General features: G+C 35.6%; 3 protein-coding genes across 5 annotated transcripts; 2 read left to right on the forward strand and 1 right to left on the reverse strand.

Moving 5' to 3' along the window:
- On the forward strand, positions 1–5,852 carry LOC137810394 (Major facilitator superfamily protein). Its single transcript, XM_068611629.2, has 5 exons — positions 1–210; positions 675–1,000; positions 2,957–3,081; positions 4,484–4,775; positions 4,961–5,852. Exons 1-5 carry the CDS (start codon positions 78–80, stop codon positions 5,651–5,653), a joined length of 1,569 nt encoding a protein of 522 aa, XP_068467730.1. The 5' UTR covers positions 1–77; the 3' UTR covers positions 5,654–5,852.
- A 1,659-nt stretch (positions 5,853–7,511) lies between these two features.
- On the forward strand, positions 7,512–8,580 carry LOC137810395 (mavicyanin). Its single transcript, XM_068611630.1, has 2 exons — positions 7,512–7,875; positions 8,045–8,580. The coding sequence occupies exons 1-2, from the start codon at positions 7,704–7,706 to the stop codon at positions 8,431–8,433; spliced, it is 561 nt and encodes a 186-aa protein (XP_068467731.1). The 5' UTR covers positions 7,512–7,703; the 3' UTR covers positions 8,434–8,580.
- A 1,279-nt stretch (positions 8,581–9,859) lies between these two features.
- Positions 9,860–24,703, reverse strand: CLC-D (chloride channel D). Of its 3 annotated transcripts, none has more exons than XM_068611634.2 (24): positions 24,569–24,703; positions 24,049–24,453; positions 23,873–23,945; positions 23,138–23,359; positions 22,995–23,041; positions 22,794–22,892; positions 21,134–21,208; positions 20,842–20,930; positions 20,578–20,718; positions 20,416–20,486; positions 20,243–20,322; positions 19,930–20,079; positions 14,556–14,615; positions 14,405–14,479; positions 13,835–13,986; positions 12,793–12,928; positions 12,592–12,723; positions 11,891–11,968; positions 11,752–11,807; positions 11,527–11,613; positions 11,294–11,450; positions 11,101–11,202; positions 10,974–11,015; positions 9,860–10,160 (listed from the first exon to the last, which is right to left on the reverse strand). In XM_068611634.2, exons 2-24 carry the CDS (start codon positions 24,229–24,231, stop codon positions 10,143–10,145), a joined length of 2,325 nt encoding a protein of 774 aa, XP_068467735.1. In that variant the 5' UTR covers positions 24,232–24,453; positions 24,569–24,703; the 3' UTR covers positions 9,860–10,142. The 3 variants fall into 3 exon arrangements, with proteins under 3 accessions (XP_068467735.1, XP_068467732.1, XP_068467733.1); XM_068611631.2 differs by having other exon boundaries at positions 10,969–11,015; XM_068611632.1 differs by lacking the exon at positions 24,569–24,703 and having other exon boundaries at positions 24,049–24,543.
- Positions 24,704–24,752: the final 49 nt, after the last annotated feature.

Genomic DNA, 24,752 nt, shown 5'->3' on the forward strand with positions numbered 1-24,752 from the left:
CACTCTCTTTCATTACCATAACAACAACACATTCACACTTTCTTCCACTGCTTCACTACTCCTCGCACACGCTAACCATGGCCGGCGGAGGTTTCACCAGCGGCGCCGCTGGCGGCGAATTCGAGGCCAAAATCACTCCCATCGTCATTATCTCCTGTATCATGGCCGCCACCGGTGGTCTTATGTTCGGTTACGACGTCGGTGTTTCAGGTAATCCTTCTTCTCACCGGTTCCTTCCTTTACAATTTATAAGCCTTTTTCCGTGTTTTTCACCAACTCATATCTTGTTTTCAACGTTCTTTTTTCTCACCTGTCAACAAGATCTCTTGATCATGGATTGGATCTTTTGCGTTTGGTTCTGATCTGAAATATCGTATTTTAAATGGATCTCACTGCATTTAATAATCTTAGATGACGATGGAATGAAAAACGTGTTTTAATAAAAAAAGAGTTTCGTTAGATAATGAACTATTTTACGTTTAATTATGATCTGGCTGACGAGGACGAAGGCGCTAATATAGGGATTTCTCATGAGTTTGCAAAAAATTGGTGAACCACCATGCTTAATCAGTCAAACGACACGAAAGGGCGTTTTTGAGATTTCACTTAACGGCGCTCGCCGAGGCCAATCTGTCCCGTGACTTTATCTGAAATTGTTGTGGATGTTTAATCAGGTGGTGTGACGTCTATGGCGCCATTCTTGAAGAAGTTTTTTCCGACGGTGTACAGAAAGACGGTGGAAGAGAAAGAATTGGACAGTAACTACTGCAAATATGACAACCAAGGATTGCAGCTTTTCACGTCGTCTCTGTATCTGGCTGGTTTGGTTGCAACGTTCTTCGCTTCCTACACGACGCGAAGGTTGGGAAGAAGATTAACTATGCTCATTGCTGGATTCTTCTTCCTCTGTGGAGTTGTGCTTAATGCCGCTGCTCAAGACCTTGCTATGCTCATTGTTGGTAGGATCCTTCTTGGTTGTGGAGTTGGCTTTGCTAATCAGGTTACCTTCCTCATCTTTTCTTCATGCCAACTCATATATTCCTACTTCCTAATTAATGAGAGTCATTATATATTTCAAACCCTAATTTTTTTTTGTCATTATTACAGATTCTAAAATTCTTAATATCTCTAGTAAGTAAAATAGTAATATTGTAATGAGTTTAGTAACAATTTAATATTTAACATCAACTATATTATAATATTATATAACATTAAGTAAAGGATAAGATATTTTAACATCTCACCCTATAAAAAAATGTGTGATGATAAAAATAATAAAAAACTAAAAAAAAAACTCATTTTAATAATTTATTTAGAGTAATGATAAATTGACCATTTTTAATATCATTTAATTACAAATTTATATTTTATTATATATCTTTATTTTTACACCTACCATATAAAGAGTTATGTCAAAACATTAATTTTCATTTATTTATTAAAAATATTTAAAGTTTAGAATATAAAATAAATTAATTTACTAATAGGAAGATAAATATATTTAATTCTATATTTAATAAGAGTTATATTTTGTTTGAAACGTCAATTTGAAGTACGTGTTATACTTCTACGTAGTATAGTAGTAATTAATTGGAGTTAAATGAGTTCCTGTTGACTAACTCAGATGCTGTTGCTATAGGTTGTAATGCATGTGTCATTCGTTCATTGATTGCTGCATGTGTAAAATACTAGTTACTTTGAAGTGATGAACATGGAACAGGTTTTGTTTCAGTTTTTTTTGGTACGAAAACATTATTTTTATGTTTAAAAATATATTTGTGTTTATTTTTGTTTTTCATGGATCGGAATCAGAAAGAAAATAATCATATTTTAATTATATTGGGAATCTTTTGAGTAGCTCTGAAATTTTTTACCAATTACGAATGTAAAGAACAAAAAAACTTCTAGCTCTTTTTTTTTATATATAAAAACTCTTTTAATTTTTGCTGTGGTCCATATACTTTACGTTTAAAAAAGAACAAATGGGTTCATGAGTTAACTGTTCTTTTTTAAGGTAGAAAATTCACACTTTTCTTACTTTCGAATGAAGCAAATTTTAATTATTTTATTTCCTTTAATGATAACTTAAGGTTAACCAGCAGAATATACAATTTTTGTTTTACAATAATGACGTTTTAAGAAAATTAGTAAGATAATTAATGACGATAGGATAGAGTTTTGTTGTTTCGAGAGTTTAAACGAAGATATTTTACATACTTACGTAGTACATATCCATTAATCCAATTTGAAATGAGTGGTAATGTTTTACGCCTCAAAACTCACGTAGTCAAGATTCCTGTGTCCCTTTCGTCAAAAGACAAAAATTAGTATATTCAGTTTTTATTTGGTGTGTATTGGGTGTACCTATATTCTTATAGAGAAGATGGCCGACGTATGATTTTATAAAGGTTAAGAATTTAATATACATAAAAACCCAATGGTTTTGTCGTGCAGACATATGAATATGTGTCTCACAACTACTTGTGGATTATCATGTGCCAAGGGACGCAAATCTGTGGTTTGTGCTCACACTTTTGTGACAATTGTTAATAATTTTTCCAATCCTATTCACCACCTTTTATCATACTTTTAAATGTTCTCACCATTGGACGTTTAAGGCACTTGTTACAGGGACCACTTTTTTTTACCATATTTTATGATGGTTAGTTTTGTCACTTTGACACAATTCTTTGAAATAAGGTTCATTGCGTGAATCAATTAAAAAGTCTTATGCCTTTTTGCTTTTGAAAAATAATGCATTGTGCAGTTTCTGACTTGCATCACGAATTCCATTTTTTTCCCGTCATTTTCAATACTCTTTAGTCACAAGTTGGACCTTATTTTATTGATTCCTTGCGTAGGTGTGTGCATACATAAGCAATAGAACGAAGCTAGTAAATAATTATTGAATTAAAAGAAACTCTTACCAAACATTCGTGTTTGAATTTGATGACAGGCCGTGCCAGTGTTCCTCTCTGAGATCGCACCTTCAAGAATACGAGGAGCATTGAATATACTGTTCCAGCTGAATGTCACCATTGGCATTCTATTTGCTAACCTTGTCAACTATGGCACCAACAAGTAAGTATTCTATGTGCTCCCACTTTGCTTACGTTTCTTCAGTATTGAGTTGTTCATTGGAATTTGGAAACTAACTGAATCAGATGATGTGTGTGTTTTAGATAAGAGTTAAGTTATCATACCCCAGTTTTTCTATTTTTTTTCCTGTGTTGACTTTATTTGTGGTCGATTATTCCTCACAAGTAGTACTAGTTATCAAATTGAAGTAGTGGATAATAGTGTGGGTGATAACGGTCAAAATTGTTAACCTCATCGACGCAACTGTTGAATGGGAAGCCACAAAAGGACAATGAGTTGTGTGAGCTTCTTTCTAAAGGGACAAGTGTCAATTTAGTGTTTGAAAATTTTTAGAATTAAATGATATAAAAAAAATAAAAATAAAATAATATTACATATAAAAAATTATTGGTTATCAATGTTTCATTATTCCATCAAACACGTGTGTAGTCAGTGGTCAAAGGCCCATACATCAGAGAAAAATGGATTGGGACACTGCGCAGTTTTAAACTGCGGAAGATTTGAGACGTTGAACCTTGTACTCTTTCTCATAAAATATTTAAAACTAACAATCTTTTCAACAGTGACGTCTTCAACAGTTGAAATACATCCATTGTATTTCTTTCTTGAACACCAACATTTTGCATTTTCATGTGATTCCTGACCCCACATGTTTTTAAACTTGCATATGAAACGACAAAATTATCTTAGAAATATATATTCTAAATTACACACATTCTGATGTCTTTTCGGATTTTAAATATATTTTTTATTTTGTATTCTAAAATATGTGTTCTAAAATACAAAAAAACATTATATTTTGGAATCTATAATTTGAAATACAAAATATAATATATATATATATTTTATATTAAATTTCACAAAGGTAAAATTGTAATTTTCATTTATATGAGGGTGTAGATTTAAAAACATGGGGTGGAGAATGAAACAACTAATTCGTGGTCATCCATGTTAGTAAAGGCCCACATGGTCAAGGCCCAAACATTTTAGGCTTTCCGATTTTACGCACAATTCTTTGCAAACACTTTTCAGTTCATATTTTACATTTTTTTTTATCTGTGTATCTTTCTAGGCTTCTAGAAATCATAGTGAAAAAAATAATTCTGAGAGCAAAGTTATTCTAAGTAAGCAGAATGTAAAAATTTAAAATGAATAGTAGGATACATAAGCTAGTACTGAGGAAATCACTCATACTAAGTCAAGAAAACATCATCAGGGGCATTCGTTGAAGAGAAATTTCGTGAAAAATCAATGTTGGTGAATGAATGATCGTGTTCTGGCGTTAAATGATTGCCAATGTTTGCAGACATAATAAAGAAATTGTGAATTTAGTGTTTTGGAGTTGTTCTGATTGAGTATGATTGTGTGGTGACTTGAACAACAGAATCAAAGGTGGGTGGGGTTGGAGGCTATCTCTGGGGTTGGCCGGTATCCCAGCAGTTCTGCTGACGGTGGGAGCCTTGTTGGTGGTGGACACCCCCAACAGTCTCATCGAACGTGGCCGCTTGGAAGAAGGAAAAGCTGTGCTGAAAAAGATTCGTGGCACTGACAACATTGAACCTGAGTTTTTGGAGCTGGTTGAGGCAAGTCGTGTGGCTAAAGAGGTCAAGCACCCTTTCAGGAATCTTCTCAAACGCAGGAACAGACCACAGATTGTCATTTCTATTGCCCTCCAGGTAATTAACTTTCAAAATTCATTGGCCTTCTAAGTAACATCTATATAACATAAACACTAAAATATAAAATACTATGAATGAATTTAAAATGATTTGTTTCTTATTGATATACACAATTTAAGAGGAGTTGTCCGAATTCATTGATATGATAATAAGTATGCTTGTGTTTGTGTGGTGTAAAACAGATATTCCAACAATTCACAGGAATCAACGCAATCATGTTTTATGCTCCGGTGCTGTTCAGCACGGTAGGATTCGGGAACGACGCAGCCCTCTATTCTGCTGTCATAACTGGGGCTGTTAATGTGCTCTCCACCGTCGTTTCCATCTACTCGGTGGACAAACTGGGACGGCGCCTGCTCTTGCTGGAAGCTGGTGTGCAGATGTTTCTGTCTCAAGTGGTCATAGCCATCATCTTGGGAATAAAGGTGAAGGACGATTCCAATGACCTTTCCAAAGGTTTTGCAGTGCTGGTGGTTGTCCTTGTCTGCACTTTCGTCTCTTCCTTCGCATGGTCTTGGGGTCCTCTCGGGTGGCTAATCCCCAGCGAGACTTTTCCATTGGAGACTCGTTCTGCTGGACAGAGTGTCACCGTTTGCGTCAACTTGCTCTTCACCTTCGTCATTGCGCAAGCCTTCCTCTCCATGCTCTGCCACTTCAAGTTTGGCATCTTCTTGTTCTTCTCTGGCTGGGTCTTCATCATGTCTTTCTTCGTGCTTTTCTTGTTACCCGAGACAAAGAATGTCCCCATTGAAGAGATGACTGAGAGAGTGTGGAAGCAGCATTGGTTCTGGAAGAGGTTCATCGATGATGATTACACTGCTGATGAGAAAGTCGCCAATGTCTCCAATGGATATGATCCAGCCTCCAGGTTGTAGACTGTCCATTCACCAATCATTTTCCTTGTCATATTACCAGTATTTTAGGATATAGAGAACCAATCTGGGCTTGTTACAGCTATTAAGCAAGTTCTTTTTTATTTCCCCCTCCACCTGCAATCTTGTACCCACTTTAATCAAACATTATTTTTCCTGTTTCAAGCCATATATGTATGATAAATACTTTATTCTTCCGTAATTTATACTCATTACTTCTCTCTAAACCCTAAACAAACAACAAACAATTATTAATAATATACTTGAAATTATTTTTATTTAAAGTAAACTTTAACTATAATTCAATCTTATAAAATCAATTTATATTTAATATTATTGTAACAGATAGTTTCAGTTTCAAATGGAAAATTGTAGAATAAACAAATAAGTTGACACTTTGTGTATTGTTTATACATGAAGCTACTTGTTATATTGGAAAACAATATTAGTCAACAAGGGAGAAAAACGCCACGAAGGAAATTAATCTGAAAAAGCTTAAAGAAACGGCAATAGGAGCATAAGCACAGAAAACAGAACGAAAACCATTACAATAATTACTTATAACAATAACAGTGTGAGTAATTTTGGTGATAGATATCAATTATAAAGAATGAAATATTTTAGTTTTTAGTTGATGTGAGATCTCTTACTTACTGATAATTGTTTTGGTGTATACATGGAAAAACAAGCTGAAGCAGAGTGAATTTAGCATATTTGTCTTACACAATTGGTTGGCATCTGGATTTGATAGTAGTTAGGGTATCATAGTATTGGATGTTGTTGTATAAAGAGAATGGTTATTGCTTTTCTCATGCGCAAAGCAATGTGATGATCTCCAAATGGGAACAATGTAGAGTGGTTGCTATTTCATGATGACACTCACCACTCACTTCACAAAACATGTTAAAAATAAACAAACCTCATCATGGTTGAAATGAAGTGCAGTAGCCGCACAGATCTAACCCGTTTTCTCCGACATTCTTGCCTTTCAAGTTTCACAACCTTAAACCCATAACCACTCACAACCAAAACTATCATGTCGCAAATAACAAGGATAGAGACTATACGGTCTATTATTTGGATCAAATTATAATATCAGAAAAAAATACTAGAAATTAACACATTTCATATTATATAATTCGATAGAAATATCAACTTATAATCTCAGTCTTTTTAACATGGTATAAAAGTAATTTTAAGTCTATCATAACGATTATTTGTTGGATTTATCAAGTCACTCACCATTCAACCGTATCACCCATAATATATAGTCTTACGCACGAGTTGGTAACCTTGACTATAAATTATATATATAAATGGATGCGAACCTTATAATGTAAGTCAATTTTACGATATTGAGTTAAGATTAATTTTTTTTTTAATAATATAATTTTAGACAAATCCTTTTGCTTTGATCTGTGTTACAGATCACAAGCCATCATCTATGATTCAACCTTTATAATCCCTAATTAATTGAATGTTTTTCATCATCAATTTTTTTTCTGCATGCGCACCACTTTGTTCATTGTATTTTCTCGTGATTGATACTCTTTTTAAAGTGAAGTTTTTTTCTTTTATCAGCGAAAGTAAAGGTAAAAAACCCAATAAGATACCACCCAGCTAAAACTGCTTGCATGCAAATGCATTAATACAAGTTTGGACCAGTTTTATTACACTAGTTTCCTTTTTATGCAAGATATTGATCTATATATTTGTTAACCTAATAAAGGGATCAAATAAAATTTAGCCAAAAATAGGAAGACAGTTTAGATCCACTTTTACCTACCAAACATGATTGCAAAAAAAAAAACTAAGGGGCCACCTTGTTCATATTAAAAAGGAGGTTTTCATCAAAAGAAATAAGAATAAAAACAAAATAACCAACTAATTAACTTTTCCATTCTTCAAGTTCCATTCTCCATCTCCCAAAGCCATGTAGTTAAAAAGGATATATAAAGATCCCAGAGAGCAGAGAAGAGAAGAGAAGCCTCAATTGCTCAAACCTCAGCCAAAGGAAAAGGTGATTCCTAATTAGTGTGCAGAGCTTGTAGCCATGGCATTTACAGAGAAAGCTGTGGTTTTCTTGGTGATGATGATGGCAGCTTTTCAAATTTCACATGCAGCTGTGCACAAGGTTGGGGACTCATCTGCCTGGACCATCATTGGTAATATAGATTACAGGAAATGGGCTGCTACTAAGAACTTCCAAGTTGGTGACACTATCAGTAAGTTCCCTCACTCCAAAATTCTTTATTTATGTTCACTCGAAATTTTCTTGGAAATGGAAAATCCTTTGAATTTTACATGCAACCTCCTTTAAGAATGAAAACAAAACAACCATGTCATCAAAATATTAGCATGAAAGAATTAAAAGATGGTAATTTGTGTGATCAGTTTTTGAGTACAATGCCAAGTTCCACAACGTGATGCGAGTGACACATGCTATGTACAAGTCATGCAATGCATCGTCCCCATTGACAACCATGACCACTGGGAATGACAGCATAAAGATAACAAATCATGGTCACCACTTCTTCATATGTGGCGTTCCTGGTCACTGCCAAGCAGGACAGAAGGTTGATATCAACGTGATGAAGGTATCTGCTGCAGCAGCACCAACACCAACATCAGCAATGGCTTCTCCAGTTCCACCTGCTGCTAATGTACCAGCACCCTCTCCTAACAATGCATCCCCATTCATTGTTGTCAAGGGAGCTTTTGCTTTTTCAGCTTTGGCTATGGCTCTGCTGCATTTCTTGCTCTTTCTACCCCTTCATTATTGAGATTTATACTTGTTAATTAGTTCTTAAGAATATGGTTTATTGGATATTTGGATTTTCTTTTTTAATGATCATGTCAAAATATTTCAATACATTTTCATTGTCAGGATCCTTGTAACCGTTTTTGAATGACAAGATTTTATTTTCACATCTGATTTTTGGATTGGTTGAGTTTAGACGATAAATAACAATTCGAAATTTATAGTTATGTTGTTAGGAACTTTTGGATAAACTGTAAAGTGGATTTAATACATAATAATAGTGTACACCTAAATATTGAATGAAAAAAATATTGATATTATAAGTGATATGCTAGGAAAAAAGACTTATATAATGATAAGTTATTAAAATAATAAAACATTTAAAAATTATCACTCAATAAGATATATAGTAGAAGAGCAATAACATAACAATTTTGGATACTAAGACGATTTAGGCAATTTTTTTCCAACTTGTTTTTATGTAAAAGACGTTACTCACATGTGTTATAATTTATATAATTTTTTTATTTAAATAAATTTTCATACACGTCAATCTATAAAATAATTATTTTTTTTCAGGTGAAGGAAAATATTGAATAATTTATTTGAGTGACAAGATTATATATAAGAATAAATAATTAAAAAAAAAACAATTTCAGACGCTAATTTTACTTATAATAGAGAATACCGATCATGTCAGTTTATGTTCTTTTATTAAGAAATTAAATATATATTAATCATGTAAAAGAAATTTTAATTTTAATTAGACACAAGTAAAAAAGTTTATTCTGTTAATTAAAGGTAAAAAATTCTCCCTATTTTAATGAAAATATTCATTCCTGGGTGCTATGTGAAAGAATTTATTATTGGAATATTATATAAATATTAATAATATATTTAAGTTAACATAGAAAGTAGAATTACTGTAAAAAGTAATTTGTTGTCAAATGAGAGATCTCCGTATTTTAGGAGATCGCATTACTGTGTACGCTGTAGATCATGTTATTGTGTTTGATAAATAATTGAATTATAAATTATAAAATAAAATAAAATATCAATTCGTAGTAACTCACACGATAATATACTTTCCAACAAAATGTTTATCCTTTTATGTTGTTTTTAGAATACTTTTATTATATTAATTAATTCACGTATAAATTTTAACATAAAAAAAAACAATGATAGAACTAAAATGATTTTAAAATTAAATACCATTTGAATAACTGAAATAAATTTTTAAATTGATTTTAAGTTTTAACATGTAATTTATAACACTTAATAAAAAAAATACATTTTCATAACTATTTTAAAGATTTCATCCGTGTTTTCACTATTGAATAGAAGTGGTTACATAAGATCGGAAAAGATGAGTTTTAGATTACTCTTAAATTAGGCATTCATTATAACAAATGCAAAGTGAAAAAAGGAATGACCTCAACCAAAAGACATTGAAAGGATCACACTAAAGTAAACTATCATTATGATGAAATCTTGTGTCTAATATACAAAATTCTAGGGCATGGTGTCCACAACCCCATTCCTAAATATCGGTTTCTCTAGCCTATTTTAGCATGAATAAATAAATAATATAAATAATAAAGAATGATCTTCAAGGAAAATTGAAAGAGGAGAGGAGTTGGAGTAAGTTACAGGCAGTGTTAGTCAGGTATCTGATTCTGGAGCAGTCCGTTTAGCAAAGGCCGCTCCACGTCTGTATTCCTTGTCAATCTTTTATACTGATGCCCTATTCTGTGGTGAGAAAATCACGAAGACAACTTTGCTTAAATCAATTTATTGGAGTAACCGATGAATCCTGGTAGATTCATAATTAATCGCTAAGACAACACAATTGCACAGATTTATTGCAGAAAAAAAAGACCACGAAATATGAAGATACGTAGAGGTTTCACGTCTCATTCATCCTCTTAAGATCTAAAATCAGACAAACCATTTCTAGTTCACAATCTCACCGGAAGTGAAAAAGACTTTACACAAAGCATCAAACTAAATTCAATAATAAAAATTCCTATTTTATTGGACAGGTGATTACTTGTATACTCTTCCATCAAACTCAATCCAAATATTAAGCAGAATATAATTTTAAACTCTACTAAAAAGTATAGCTTGATTGAAGGTTATCAAAAACAAAAGAAAAATCATATTTCTTTTGAAGAGATAATCTGACAAAGATGTGTCCATAACGGCGTTCACTTTCAGGAAATTGTGCACACATGGTCAACGACATCTTTCATAAAGATAATTGAGTTCGAGATAACACTCCTATTTTGTGCTAGTGGATAACTCAGAACAATAAACAGCGTAGTAGACATGCCTGCAAACCTTGACAATATAAATAGTAATATTGCTGACACTAAATATAAGAATAAAATTTGGAAAGATCCACCAAAATATAACTGTTTCATAGGCACCGTGGCAATCCACAGTAAGAAAAACTTAGAACAGCTTTTAGAATATAAACAAATATGATTGACGTAAAATATCAAATCTAGACGTAAAATATTTGAATAAACTGAATAGGAGGTAGAGGATCAGAGACCTTACACTAGTTGACTGAAGCTCTAACGTATTCACATTTTCTTTGTCCTGTCCAATTACAGAGTACAATTAGTCGAAAGATAAATGCAGGCTCAACTCCAATACACCAAAAAATTGAACACACTAAGATTACCTCGATCAACAAATCTTTTCTCGTTATCAAACCAAGCACACGAGATGGTCGAGGAACAACAAATAAATGCCTTAGACCAAGTTGACGGAAAAGATTGTATACCTGTTGCATCAGTCCGACATCATGGTCATCTGACAACCAAAATGTATGATAGAATTTAAAAAGATTATTTAATGGACTTTGAATGACACACCTTTGTCAAAGACATATCTTCTGGTACAATATACGGTGAGGGATTCAGAAATGGAGCGAGATCAATGTACATTTCTAAGTCATCTGAACTTAGATTTATATCGTCAATACATATTCCTTTGCTAGAGACAGGCTTTGCAAATTCACCAGAATCATGCCTGGAAGTTAAGGAGTCATAAATAGTGCAGCATACAGATGTGAAACGCCTAACTGACAAATCACAAGAAACCTTACCTAATTGATCTGCCCCCACCTCGAGAATCTGAGGGTAAAGGGCTATGCTGGAAATCAACCTTTGACTGCAGAATTACCAATAAATGACTGCATAGAATAAAAGCATATAGAGGCTTGAGTTTTCAAGTGATGCAATCTTTAACCTCAAGTGATGCAAGCTTTAACCTCAAGTTGCAACCAAAAAAGATATCAGAGTATATAGAGTTTATTATGCTCATTTCTCACCTACGAAGCACTAACCCAATAACAAGTGGTTCTCCACTTCTTGTGTGATCAATCACCTTGCATAGTAAATTGTGAAATACAACTTAGAAAATGTAAGGAATAATGCTCAAGTCTAGATTAGTACAAAAGTTATACATACTGGAAAACCATTGTGTTTGTTGCTCCGTAGAATGGAGACCACATCTGAAACCTTAACAACACGGGGGAAAGAGACCACCTTCAATACAAAGATTTAAACATACAATCAGCAGCCAAAGGAATAACAGTAAAAAGCATGTGAAACATGGTTTACCAGTGACAGCCTTATTTTTCATAAATGTTAACCAATAAAGGCAACAGCACCATCTCAATAAGTCGTCACCCATTGATTTTGGGTTGTATCCACTGCCATAATTTAATGCCTATATATTCAATAAGGCTTTTATTTTTTAATTCCCTCCTCTCTCTCTCCCTATCCATCTCCCTTTTTTATGTGCTAAACAAGAAGAAATAAAATATTTAAATCTGCCTTTACCTAACACAACCTCTGTCTTCGGTTATATTAGAAAGCATCTGGAACAGCATGTAGTTCAAATAGGCATTAAACTTCGATGACCCAAACATGTGTTCTACTGGAAACACTGAATGAAAAAAATAAAATAAATTGGACAACTGCTAACAAGAATTGAGGGAATTTTCATTCATCCTTCCCCTCCCACTACTAGAAAAACTTCAACCGAAACACAATTTAATTAGACAACAACTGTTGGTCTATATCCAATTTCTTAATTAATACAGCAACACCCCTTATCACACTCGGTGAATATGCACTTTCTTAAATAATTTAAAAATTATATTTACCCTTCCACTCCCACAGGCTTCCTTTGCTGTCATATTCCGCATCTCATATTTAGGCCTTGATTCCAGTAACGGAATGCCCCTCAATTGAGCCTGCTCCTCATAGATACCTTCATTAAAAGCATCACCAACAGCCTGTAACAGAGAAGCTTAGTGCATTTTCTAGAGGTTTTTCTTTGTAGCAGGGAGTTTTGATAGGCATACCTTCGATATAAGAAGAACAAGCATAATAAGAGGTAAAAATTTTAAGTTATTTGAGATTTCAACCATAATGACACATAGAGACACTGTGATCCGCATTGAGCCTCCAAGAAAAGATGCAGCTCCCAGCAAAGCATACCTGAAGTTAAGAAAAATATCAATTGTAAATTTCTATTAAAATACAACTACATGGAATCATTCAATTATAGGCTGCAACAGCAAACATTGCATGCCAGTGTCATAGGACCCATGGAAGAATAAATAAGGCAAAGTAGATAGAGTTGGTTAATTGTGGTTACAGAATTCGTTGGGTTGTTAGGTTCAGTCTCATGCTGTGCCATTGAGAACAGAGCATTAGATCTATTGTGAAAAGGGGAATCCTTTGTAGAGAGCAAACTCTTGGAAGGAGAACTCTATAGATGTCCTTCGTTGCTGATTTAATAAACACTACAATTGAATGGAATCTGAATATTTTCCACTGATTTTTACATGTCTATGTACATGTATTTTTATATACAAGTGAGATCTAGACCAAAATGAAAATGATGGATCCTAATCAAATCATGTGTCCAAACTGTTGTAAAAAGGAAAGCTAATAATAAGGAAATAGTTGATATCAATCAGCTAATAATCAATAAATAATTATAATAAACAACTACCAAAGCACTCTTTTCCATTCCATTAAATGTTCTTTTCCATCTCTCTGAAAACTAAGAACTCATTACTAGGTTCATAACACAAATTGACGGCAAAGTTACTTGATAATTCATTAGTACAGGATCAACCAAGGTATCAGTGTCCAATATGTCCGTCAGCTCTTCAAATAGAGAATACATTTTCCTTGAGACATCATAAACAAGAAGGAGGACAAGGAGGAGGGGAGCATGTATCTATCACCCAGAAAACGGGATAGAAGATTGATCAATTGGTAAAATTGATGTCTTCTGAGAATAAAACCAATTCATATGTATAATAAGAAAGGAAACCATATCTTCATAATCATGATTTCCAACAAAGGCAATGAGTAAACTCAGAGTAAACTCACGTTCCCTCTTCAATGTTGAGCTTTCTGTAATATTTTACAACAAACATGCCAACAAGACGCCCATATGTTGATCCTATCATTATACCAGGAACAAATTGACCAGCTGGCACAGCAGTACCAAACGTGACCACTGCTAAAGCATAAAACATAACCTGCAAGATAATAGAGATAATAATTACAATATAAACATGTAAAGCATCAAAAGTTGCAAGTGACAACTTTCTCAAATATGGGAATATGAAGATAAATCAACTGGAATTCCTGTAGTAATTTTGATGGCCAGGACCTCCATGGGGAAAACCATTCATTTTTGGTGCATCGTAATCAGAAGAAAGCCCATTTTTTCAAACCCTTTTGGAAAAAGCATACCTCCATACTAAATATTTTAATTACTTTCTGTTATTGGTTCCTATCAACTTCTACCCACTGTATTCTTACTAGAAACTTACATACATGGCTACAGTAGAATATACCAAAGTACACAGTTTGCTATAATTATAACATCGAAAATATCACAGAACTAATGTCTGATGTATGCAAAATCCAAATCAGTAAGCAAGAATGCAATACCAAAAAGGTTAATAAACTTTGGGAACTGTACTCATTTATTGTTTTTGCACTGAACAAATTCCTTATGGCATCATCCTGAAACAAGAGTAGTAAATTAATGTAATGTAACAAGAAAAGAAAGAGAAACTAAAAAATCCAGTTCATTCAAAACCTGTGTATTGAAGAAAATAGTTGCAAGATCATTGTATTCGTTGTCTTTGCTACAAAAAAACTGCAAAAGACATGAAATAACAACAGAATCAATCTACAAAAGTAATTAAAACAAAAGAGGCATCTCAAATGTCACTAGAAAGGAGTTAAATTCAAAAGAATGTCTGCTCTTGCAACAGAAGGGAAGAGGGGCAAAGACTTTGGAAACAAACTCTATGCCCTCTGTTTGACTTCATCACTTTCATAGTTTCATGCCCCCTTTTTTCAAAGGAATCTCCAGTGACATGCAGATAGAGAAACCTCACTGGGTTTTGAGGCTTTTATTTTTACTTTGGTTGAGACTCTTCATGTTAACTGTTCTCTTTTTAGTTTTTCGTCAAAGGACTGTAATTTTCTTTTATCTAATAAATTTGTTCTTTTATAAAAAAAGAAGACTACATGGGACATGTTTTATCACAATAAGAAACAAAAGCAAAGTGCTTCAGCGATGTTTTTGTTGAATAAACTTTAATGTAATTTGTGGGTTTTAAAGTTAGAAGTTACTAGAAAAGAGTAGAATGGGAGTTTGGATATGTAAAAGGTCAAAAGTTGTGAGTGGGATTTTAATTGTGTTGTTAGTGGGGTTTTAAGGCCATAATGAAGACTTTTCTAGAAGAGCTTCCTAAAGCCTATAAATAGGATGCTCTCTCAATTGTAAGATACACCACAGAAAGAAATACAATAGAGAGAATTGCAAAGAAGAGTGTTTCTTTTAGAGAGAATTTAAGTGTGAGTGAGTGTCTATTTTTTTACAATTTGGTATCAAGAGCCAATGGCGAATGTGACGGGTCAAATACCGCTACCACGGTTAACGAAGGCGACCAGATATGACAACTGGAGCATTCAAATGAAAGTTCTTCTCGGTTCTCAGGATTCATGGGAGGTGGTCGAAGAAGGTTTTGAAGAACCGACCAATACCACGGGTTATACGGCAGCTCAAACCAAGGCATTGAAAGAGATGCGATCGAAAGATAAGGCAGCTTTGTACATGTTGTATAGAGCTGTTGATGAGGCAATTTTTGAGAAGATTGTTGGTGCGTCCACTTCAAAGGAAGCATGGGACATATTGGAGAAGGTGTTCAAAGGAGCTGACCGAGTTAAGCAAGTGCGTCTACAAACTCTGCGTGGCGAGTTGGAGAACATGAAGATGATGGAGTCAGAAAGTGTATCTGACTACATCACGCGTGTACAGGCTGTGGTGAATCAACTCAACCGAAACGGTGAAACTCTAACCGATGCACGAGTTGTGGAGAAGATTTTGAGAACATTAACAGACAATTTTGAGAGTATTGTGTGCGCGATAGAAGAGTCAAAGGACCTTGCGACGCTCACAGTCGACGAGCTCGCCGGTTCTCTCGAGGCACACGAGCAACGAAAGAAGAAGAAGAAGGAGGAAACACTCGAGCAAGCACTTCAAACCAAGGCGTCAATCAAAGACGAAAAGGTACTCTATCATCAAAATTCTCAATATAGAGGGCGTGGTCGTGGAAGTCGTGGTGGAAAAGGCAGCAACCATGAAGGGTACTATAAGGAGAAGGAACAATCGAGCCAACCAAATTGGCGTGGAAGAGGACGTGGTAGAGGAAGAGGCGGCCGATCGAATTATTCCAACATCGAGTGCTACAAATGTCACAAATATGGTCACTATGCGAAGGATTGTAACTCTGACAAATGTTACAATTGTGGTAAAGTGGGGCATTTTGCAAAAGATTGCCGTGCTGATATAAAGATAGAAGAAACAACCAACCTAGCCTTGGAAGTCGAAACGAATGAAGGTGTTCTCTTGATGGCTCAAGATGAAGTCAACATTAACAATGACACTCTGTGGTACCTCGACTCTGGAGCAAGCAACCATATGTGCGGTCACGAGTACCTATTCAAAGATATGCAAAAGATTGAAGATGGTCATGTTTCATTTGGAGATGCATCAAAGGTGGAGGTCAAAGGGCAAGGTACGGTTTGCTACTTACAAAAGGATGGCTTAATTGGGTCACTCCAAGATGTTTATTACGTACCAGACCTCAAGACCAACATTTTGAGTATGGGGCAACTCACGGAGAAAGGTTACTCGATATTTTTGAAAGATCGATTCCTACACTTGAAGAACAAGCAAGGGTGTTTGGTTGCCCGAATTGAGATGGCAAGAAATCGGATGTACAAGCTGAATTTGAGAAGCATACGAGAAAAATGTTTGCAAGTCAACATAGAAGATAAGGCATCGTTGTGGCATCTCCGTTTTGGTCACCTACATCATGGTGGACTAAAAGAGTTAGCGAAGAAGAATATGGTGCACGGGCTACCCAACATGGACTACGAGGGAAAATTTTGTGAAGAATGTGTGCTCAGCAAGCTTGTGAGAACCTCGTTTCCAAAGAAGGCTCAATATTGGGCTAAGCAACCTCTCGAATTGATTCATACCGACATATGTGGACCAATTACTCCAGAGTCCTTCAGCGGTAAAAGGTATTTCATTACCTTCATTGATGATTTCTCACGAAAAACTTGGGTTTACTTTCTGAAAGAAAAATCCGAGGCATTTGAGGTGTTCAAAAAGTTCAAGGTGATGGTGGAGAGAGGACAACTGATAAACAGATCAAAGCTATACGATCTGATAGAGGTGGCGAGTATACTTCAACGGCTTTCATGGAGTATTGCGAGGAGCAAGGCATAAGGTGATTTCTAACTGCACCATACACTCCTCAACAAAATGGTGTGGCCGAGAGGAAGAATCGGACCATTCTCGACATGGTTCGATCAATGCTTAAGAGCAAAAAGATGCCAAAGGAATTTTGGGCGGAAGCTGTGCAATGCGCCATCTATGTGCAAAATCGATGTCCACATGTGAAGTTAGATGATCAAACACCACAAGAGGCATGGAGCGGACAAAAGCCAACAGTTTCTCATCTCAAAGTGTTTGGTAGTGTGGCTTATGCACACGTACCAGATCAACGAAGAACGAAGCTCGAAGACAAAAGCAAAAGGTATGTTTTTATTGGGTATGATGAGAAGACAAAAGGGTACAAGCTACTTGATCCAATAAGCAAGAAGGTGACGGTGAGTCGTGATGTGCAAATAAATGAAGCAAGCGAGTGGGATTGGAACAATTCTTCAGAGGTTATGATTGAAGTTGGAGAATCATCACCGACAAGTATAAATTCTGAAACAACCGATGATGAAGATGAACCACGACAACCTAAAATTCGAAGTTTGCATGATTTGTATGATTCGACAAATGAGGTACACCTAGTATGTCTTTTGGCAGATGCTGAAAATATCAGCTTTGAAGAGGCGGTGCGAGACAAGAAGTGGCAAACTGCCATGGATGAGGAGATTAAAGCGATTGACCGCAACAACACATGGGAGCTAACAGAATTGCCAGAGGGAAGTCAGCCCATTGGTGTGAAGTGGATATTCAAGAAAAAGATGAATGCTCAAGGCGAGATAGAGAGGTACAAGGCGCGACTCGTTGCGAAGGGATACAAACAAAAGGAGGGAATTGACTATGATGAGGTGTTTGCTCCCGTTGTAAGAATGGAGACAATTCGATTGCTCATTTCCCAAGCGGCTCAATTTAAATGGCCGATATTTCAAATGGATGTCAAGTCGGCATTCTTGAATGGTGTGCTTGAAGAAGAAGTTTACATCGAACAACCACCTGGGTACATGAAAATCGGAGAGGAGAAGAAGGTGCTAAAATTGAAGAAGGCACTTTGCGGGTTGAAGCAAGCACCGCGGGCATGGAATACTCGTATCGATACATACTTCAAGGAGAACGGGTTCAAGCAATGTCCTTACGAGCATGCTCTTTACGCAAAGAACAATGGAGGTAACATGATATTTGTTGCTCTTTATGTTGATGATCTCATTTTTATGGGTAACAATAATGATATGATAGAAGAGTTTAAGGGCACAATGAGACGGGAATTTGAGATGACAGATTTGGGATTGATGAAGTTTTTCCTTGGCTTGGAAGTTAGACAAAAAGAGACAGGTATTTTTGTATCACAGGAGAAATACGCAAAGGAGATTTTGAAGACGTACAAGATGGAAAATTGCAACCCAGTATCAATACCAATGGAACCAGGTGCAAAACTCTCAAAGTTCGATGGAGGAGAACGTGTCGATGCAAGTAGATACCGGAGTTTGGTAGGAAGCCTTCGTTATCTCACATGCACAAGGCCGGATCTTTCATTAAGTGTCGGCATCATAAGTCGATTCATGGAAGAACCGGTTTACTCACATTGGAAGGCGTTGAAGCGAGTCCTACGGTACATCCAAGGTACTGTATCACTCGGATTGTTCTACTCAAAAGCAGAAGATTACAAGTTGGTGGGTTACTCTGACAGCGATTGGTGCGGAGACATAGATGATCGGAAAAGTACATCGGGATATGTATTCTTTATGGGCAACACAGCATTTTCTTGGCTTTCAAAGAAGCAACCGATCGTGACGCTATCGACGTGTGAAGCTGAATATGTGGCAGCATCTTGGTGTGTATGTCATGCGATATGGCTAAGAAACTTGTTGAGTAAGATGGAGCTAAAGCAACTAGATGCAACTGTGATTCAAGTTGACAACAAATCAGCAATTGAGTTGGCAAAGAACCCAGTGAACCATGAAAGAAGCAAACATATTGACGTTCGTTTTCACTTTATTCGTGATCATGTGAAGAAAGGAATTGTGAAATTGGTGCATGTGGCAAGTCAAGATCAAGTTGCTGATATCTTCACAAAACCGCTACCGAAAGTCTTTTTCGACAAATTCAAGAAGATGATTGGCATGATGGATGGTAGAAACATTTAAGTTTATGGGGGAGTTTTGTTGAATAAACTTTAATGTAATTTGTGGGTTTTAAAGTTAGAAGTTACTAGAAAAGAGTAGAATGGGAGTTTGGATATGTAAAAGGTCAAAAGTTGTGAGTGGGATTTTAATTGTGTTGTTAGTGGGGTTTTAAGGCCATAATGAAGACTTTTCTAGAAGAGCTTCCTAAAGCCTATAAATAGGATGCTCTCTCAATTGTAAGATACACCACAGAAAGAAATACAATAGAGAGAATTGCAAAGAAGAGTGTTTCTTTTAGAGAGAATTTAAGTGTGAGTGAGTGTCTATTTTTTACAGTTTTAATCCCTCATTCCCACCCACTTTGAACTGTCATTAGGTAACACAGAAAACATGAAGGGTCTGTTTAATAAGAAGGAAAGATTGGGTGAGAAATATAACGAATGGAAATAGATGAGAAATAAATGTGAAGATTAGGACATAGATAATTGAAATTCAGTAAAAACAAAATAAATATGAAGATAAAGCACATCCAAGAAACAGTATAACGCTCTTACATTTACATAATTCCCATACATTCCAGGAGGTCGAGGACATTCAATACCAGATGTAGCATCAGAATCAGGGCAAGGACTACATTTTCTTAGAAGTGGCAAGCCAAATGAAATGGCTGACGTTAAAATGGATATAACACATGCTTCAATAATCTGTAATTCAAAGGAAAGGGGGAATGAGTGAAAAGAAAATAGATGAGAAAAGAAATTGGATGAGAAACAAAAAAATATTATTGAATATTGACCACCCTCTGGATTTTTTTCGTATTTTACAGATGCATAGAAGACAAAAATCAGATCAAAATTAACAGCATACCTTGACCCTGTTACCTTTCTTGTGAAGATAATTTCGTCGCCAGGTGGTAATATAAAGTGTAAGCTGGTTGAATAAAGCTCCTACAAATTATTGATACTATATTAACAAACACGAACTAGCCAAGTAAAACTCATGGTACAGATGCAGCCCAAAATAAAGGCAAAAATTCCTACCTAGTAGACCTCCAATAACCCCAATAATAGCCATTGGAAATAACTCTGCAAAGGAATAATCCTCTTGGCCACTAAAAACAAAATCAGTCAAGAAGAGGAAGGAAGAAACAAATATCTGACTATTCAACTGAAAGTGAAAAGGGTGATAGCTTAGATCTTAACTCTGATATATCCCAAATTATAAATCCACCGGACCCAAAATGTCCACATTTTCCACTCTTGCACCACCCCATTGCAGCTCGAACCACAACAGCCACAACGGCAGAAGTGAAGAAGACACGCCACATGAGTTGACTCCTCCACCTTCAACAGCACGTGAACAAATTATAGGTATAATAAAAGCAAGAAACAAATACAAGAACAGACATTACTGTCTTTACTACACATGCCTCTAAGTAAACGGAATCTTTGATCAAGAATTTATACCAAGATGTAACCTCTTCCAAAGCAAACAACACACCACCAACTGGAGCTCTAAATGCAGCAGCAACTCCAGCTGCACATCCACAGGTTACCTTTAAAGACATCAATGAAATTATAAATGAGCATTTCTTCTTTCACATTTAGGATTGGAGCAGATTTGATGAACTGGAGATCATTGTGACTTTGGTAAAGGTGCAGGGAATCCTGGAATACTATATATATATAAACAGTACATTATCTGCTTTAATTGGAAAAAATTTATAACCAGTAGACTAAAAGGAGAAAAGTAGTTTACAAGATCACGGCGATCCCGGTCACTTCTGAATACTTGAAACCACCTTGAATTTATATGATACTTAGTGGATCCCCCCTGTTTAAGGACATCAAAGGTTATTTCATTCAGTTTCTTGCTTGCAAGCATATGCATAAACACACAATAAAAATCACACAAAAGTGTGAATTCAAATAATAAACAAAGTGGTATAAGTTTCAGAATATCTGGATTAGAAAATATCTTTATTTAAATTTGAAAATAAAACTTGATTATCCTGAATCTAGATTTCACTTTTTTTTCTCGCTATATTTTGATTAAAAGATATTAGAAAATCCTATATAAACTGCCCAAGGTAAAAAATTGAAACTTGGTGGTTTTTGTCTTAGAACCATAAGAAAAAACACAGTAAACTGTCATTTAGGTTCAGTGTTGTGGCTCGTCTCCCTTTTCAACCCACTAGCAAGAGAAAGCACAGCTTGAGTGGAACAGAAGCTGTACATCTAACTAGAGTACAGTCTGATTTGCCAGCTCCCATGGCCAAATTATTTGCATTTTTTTCTGCAAAGCGATGACCTTTGGATGGCAACACATCACAACCAGCTGTGGAAGAATAGCACGATTTTCCACGAGATGTGATTAAACAATTTGCACAATTCACTCTAAAAAATTATAACCAATGCTTTATATTGTCAAGCAGAAGAATCATATCTTATCTTGAATCTAGTACGAGACTGATAACCATGTTACCAATACAGGAAGAATTAAGCCTATTTCTGTATGTGTTCAGAGCATAGTAGTTAGTATCTTACGATTCACGATACGTATCTTACGAAACGATATGGTTTCACCCTCCCACGATACAAATCGCGTGAAGAATCTTTTTCGTCCCTGAATCTTAGTTGTATCATGCGATTCGCACAAAGAATCGCTGAATCCCGAAACGAAACGATTCAGTATTGTGTGAATTAGTGTGAATTTTAAAAAATGAGTAAATAAAAAAGATAGACATAATTTGTTTAATAACATGTATGCACCATAGAGGTTGTTTTGGTGAAATTGTGTGGTATATATATACATATATATAATTTATTGTATCTTGCATGTATACATATCTTATATATTTAAGTATATATTAAATTTTGTAATGTTTATGAATCTTACGATTCACGATACGAAACGATTTACGATTCATAATATCAGCTCTCTGATACACTACTTGTATCTCGATTCTACTACCATGGTTCAGAGAGTTTAGATATTAAATAAGATGGCCCAATCATAAAATTAGGACTAGAATCAGGCCAGCCTATTCACTACTTCCAAGCTGGAATTGGGCTAGTCTGACGATTTTTGGACTAAACTAGACTAGTCCAATCACTAATTTCTGGCTGAAGTTGACCCACCCTGATAAGTTCATTATTTTATAAGAGAAAGGAATGGCCATGGCTATGGTAATGCACTGAGGAAGCGATGGTAATTTATGCTCAGTACAAAACAAAGATCATTTAAATGATTGATTAAAATATAATACACTTCAGGTTGTATTGATGTCACATTTTAGTCTCATATTTAGATTAAATAGATCAAGAGATATTTGTAAGGCCACATGCATCGACTCATTGAATAGACAGCATTGAACACACTGTACAGATACTAGCACATCTGAGTAGTAAGTACTTACTTGTCCAAGCAAAGAAGCAATACAAGCACCAGTATGAACAAGAGGACCTTCTTTGCCCAAAGCAAGGCCTCCACCCACTGAACCAATGCTTCCAAATATCTGTAGCACATAATTAGACCTCACAATTTAGACAGACAAACATTTCTTAAGGACTCCCTCAACTTCCCCCCACAAAAAACCGTAAGAGGTAATCCATCACACCTTTCCAACTAAAGTTCTGAAAAGAAGGATGCCGTGAGTATCAACTCCTGAACATAAATGAGAATCAGCACTCTAAGTGTACAGGGAATCTTACATGATCAACATCCAACTCAAATTTTAAAACCTCAGTAGAGTTTACTCACCATTTAAGTAACCCTTGATTTCAGGAATACCAGATCCAGCAGCTGCTGGTGCAAATTGAGTGATAATATATACAGAAGAATACACCAAAGCCAAGTTGATCAGAACGTATACAACGAATCCAGCAATATATGATTTCTGAATTATATCAAATGTCACCGAAAACTTCCAGCCAGCAAAATTTTCAACAGCAATATTGATTAAAACAGCAGCAAGTCCTGTACCTGCAAACAATAAAAAAAAATATGTATAAAGAAATCTCTGAAAGTGCTACAAGGGTGGTATAATGCAAGGTGAGAACCAGACTGAAGGCGTGCGCAATAAAATTGGAAAATTCAACACCAAAAATCACCAAATTCTTAGTCGTGAAAATTTAGTCTTATAGGTGCTAAGGGAAACTAGTCGCAATAAACCACTTAAATCATTGTCTGTGAAAGAATTCTAGGACCTCTTCTGTCAGACATTTTCACTAAAATATTAATAAGACATTTTCACAGCTGAAAATTTTCAGCACTCAGTAAGTAGAGCTTTAAAACAAGTTCAAACTCAGGCTTCGAGTTCACATCTTAGTTTACAACCTCAATGAGCTACAATTTTATAACACTTCCCCTAACGCTTGCCTGCATATTAAATAGTTCGCTATTCAGAAAGAAAAAAAAAATTAGAGCACCGCAATAAAAAAAGAAGGCCGAAAGAGAAACAACACTTTCAAACCGCGATTAAATTGAAGAACGTACAAATGCCAATGAGCAAGGCGAAGAACCATTTCACCACAAGCAAATAGCTCACATACAACTTCCCTCTCAGCGCCTAAAAACCACAAAGCACGGCAGAATATCATTTTATAATGAAGAAGCATTATAATTAAGAAGATCAATAGATCAGAATAACAGTTAAAAGAGAAGAGTAAAACCTGTTCCTCACGGTAAGCAAAATTCTCTATGACTTCATAGTCTAGACTCTCAACACCGCCTCCGTCGTTCTTCTTGAGGATGCCGACGGCGTCGTCGAGGAGCTGCGATTCATCAGAATTTGGAATCCGCGACCAAACGAGCCTCGCCGTTTCGATGCCGTTCTGGAAATGATTCGCCAGCATCGTCGGTCGATCGGAGCCGAAACTCAAAACCTAGAAAAGAATTCCAAAGCCCGCGCGTTGTTTGTTATGATATGTTCTGTTACGGTGGATTCAGTCGCGCATCGGTAGCGGATCAGCAATTGATTGAGTGCGAAGCGGCAGTGTCGTACGCCACTCTCTTTCTTCACTGCTGTTACGTCGTTTTCCCTCTCAATGGTGCGTTGGTTGTTTATTGTCCTCACTCTGTGTTTTCGTGTACCCAATTTCTCAAGTTAGAGGGACAAAGCAAACAAAAAGTTAATGACGAGAAAAAAATGAAAGGAGGCACTGAACAATTTTCCAATACGGATACGCCTACGTTACGGAGTTTGAGTTCGTTGTTGAGAACACAGACACGCGCTATGAACGGTTGGTTCACGCTGCGGAGTTCTGATGAGTAAGTAAATCGAGTCCTCTGCTGTTGACAAGTTAATCTTTTATTATTTAAATAATTAATTAGTTGGGTTGTGATCAAATTTAAATAGATGAAACTTTTACGTGGA

Source organism: Phaseolus vulgaris, chromosome 2, assembly GCF_051622355.1.
Source record: "Phaseolus vulgaris cultivar YP4 chromosome 2, ASM5162235v1, whole genome shotgun sequence".
NCBI classification, from domain to species: Eukaryota; Viridiplantae; Streptophyta; class Magnoliopsida; order Fabales; family Fabaceae; genus Phaseolus; species Phaseolus vulgaris.

Coding starts and splice junctions, on each gene's coding strand:
- CLC-D (XM_068611631.2), bottom strand. CDS start 24,231: ATGCTGGCGAATCATTTCCAGAACGGCATCGAAACGGCGAGGCTCGTT. Junction 13,987..14,404: donor AAAGTTTATTAACCTTTTTG/GTATTGCATTCT, acceptor ATTATCTTGCAG/GTTATGTTTTATGCTTTAGC. Junction 11,614..11,751: donor ATTGGGTTAGTGCTTCGTAG/GTGAGAAATGAG, acceptor TATTCTATGCAG/TCATTTATTGGTAATTCTGC.
- LOC137810394 (XM_068611629.2), top strand. CDS start 78: ATGGCCGGCGGAGGTTTCACCAGCGGCGCCGCTGGCGGCGAATTCGAG. Junction 211..674: donor TTACGACGTCGGTGTTTCAG/GTAATCCTTCTT, acceptor ATGTTTAATCAG/GTGGTGTGACGTCTATGGCG. Junction 1,001..2,956: donor GAGTTGGCTTTGCTAATCAG/GTTACCTTCCTC, acceptor ATTTGATGACAG/GCCGTGCCAGTGTTCCTCTC.
- LOC137810395 (XM_068611630.1), top strand. CDS start 7,704: ATGGCATTTACAGAGAAAGCTGTGGTTTTCTTGGTGATGATGATGGCA. Junction 7,876..8,044: donor CCAAGTTGGTGACACTATCA/GTAAGTTCCCTC, acceptor TTGTGTGATCAG/TTTTTGAGTACAATGCCAAG.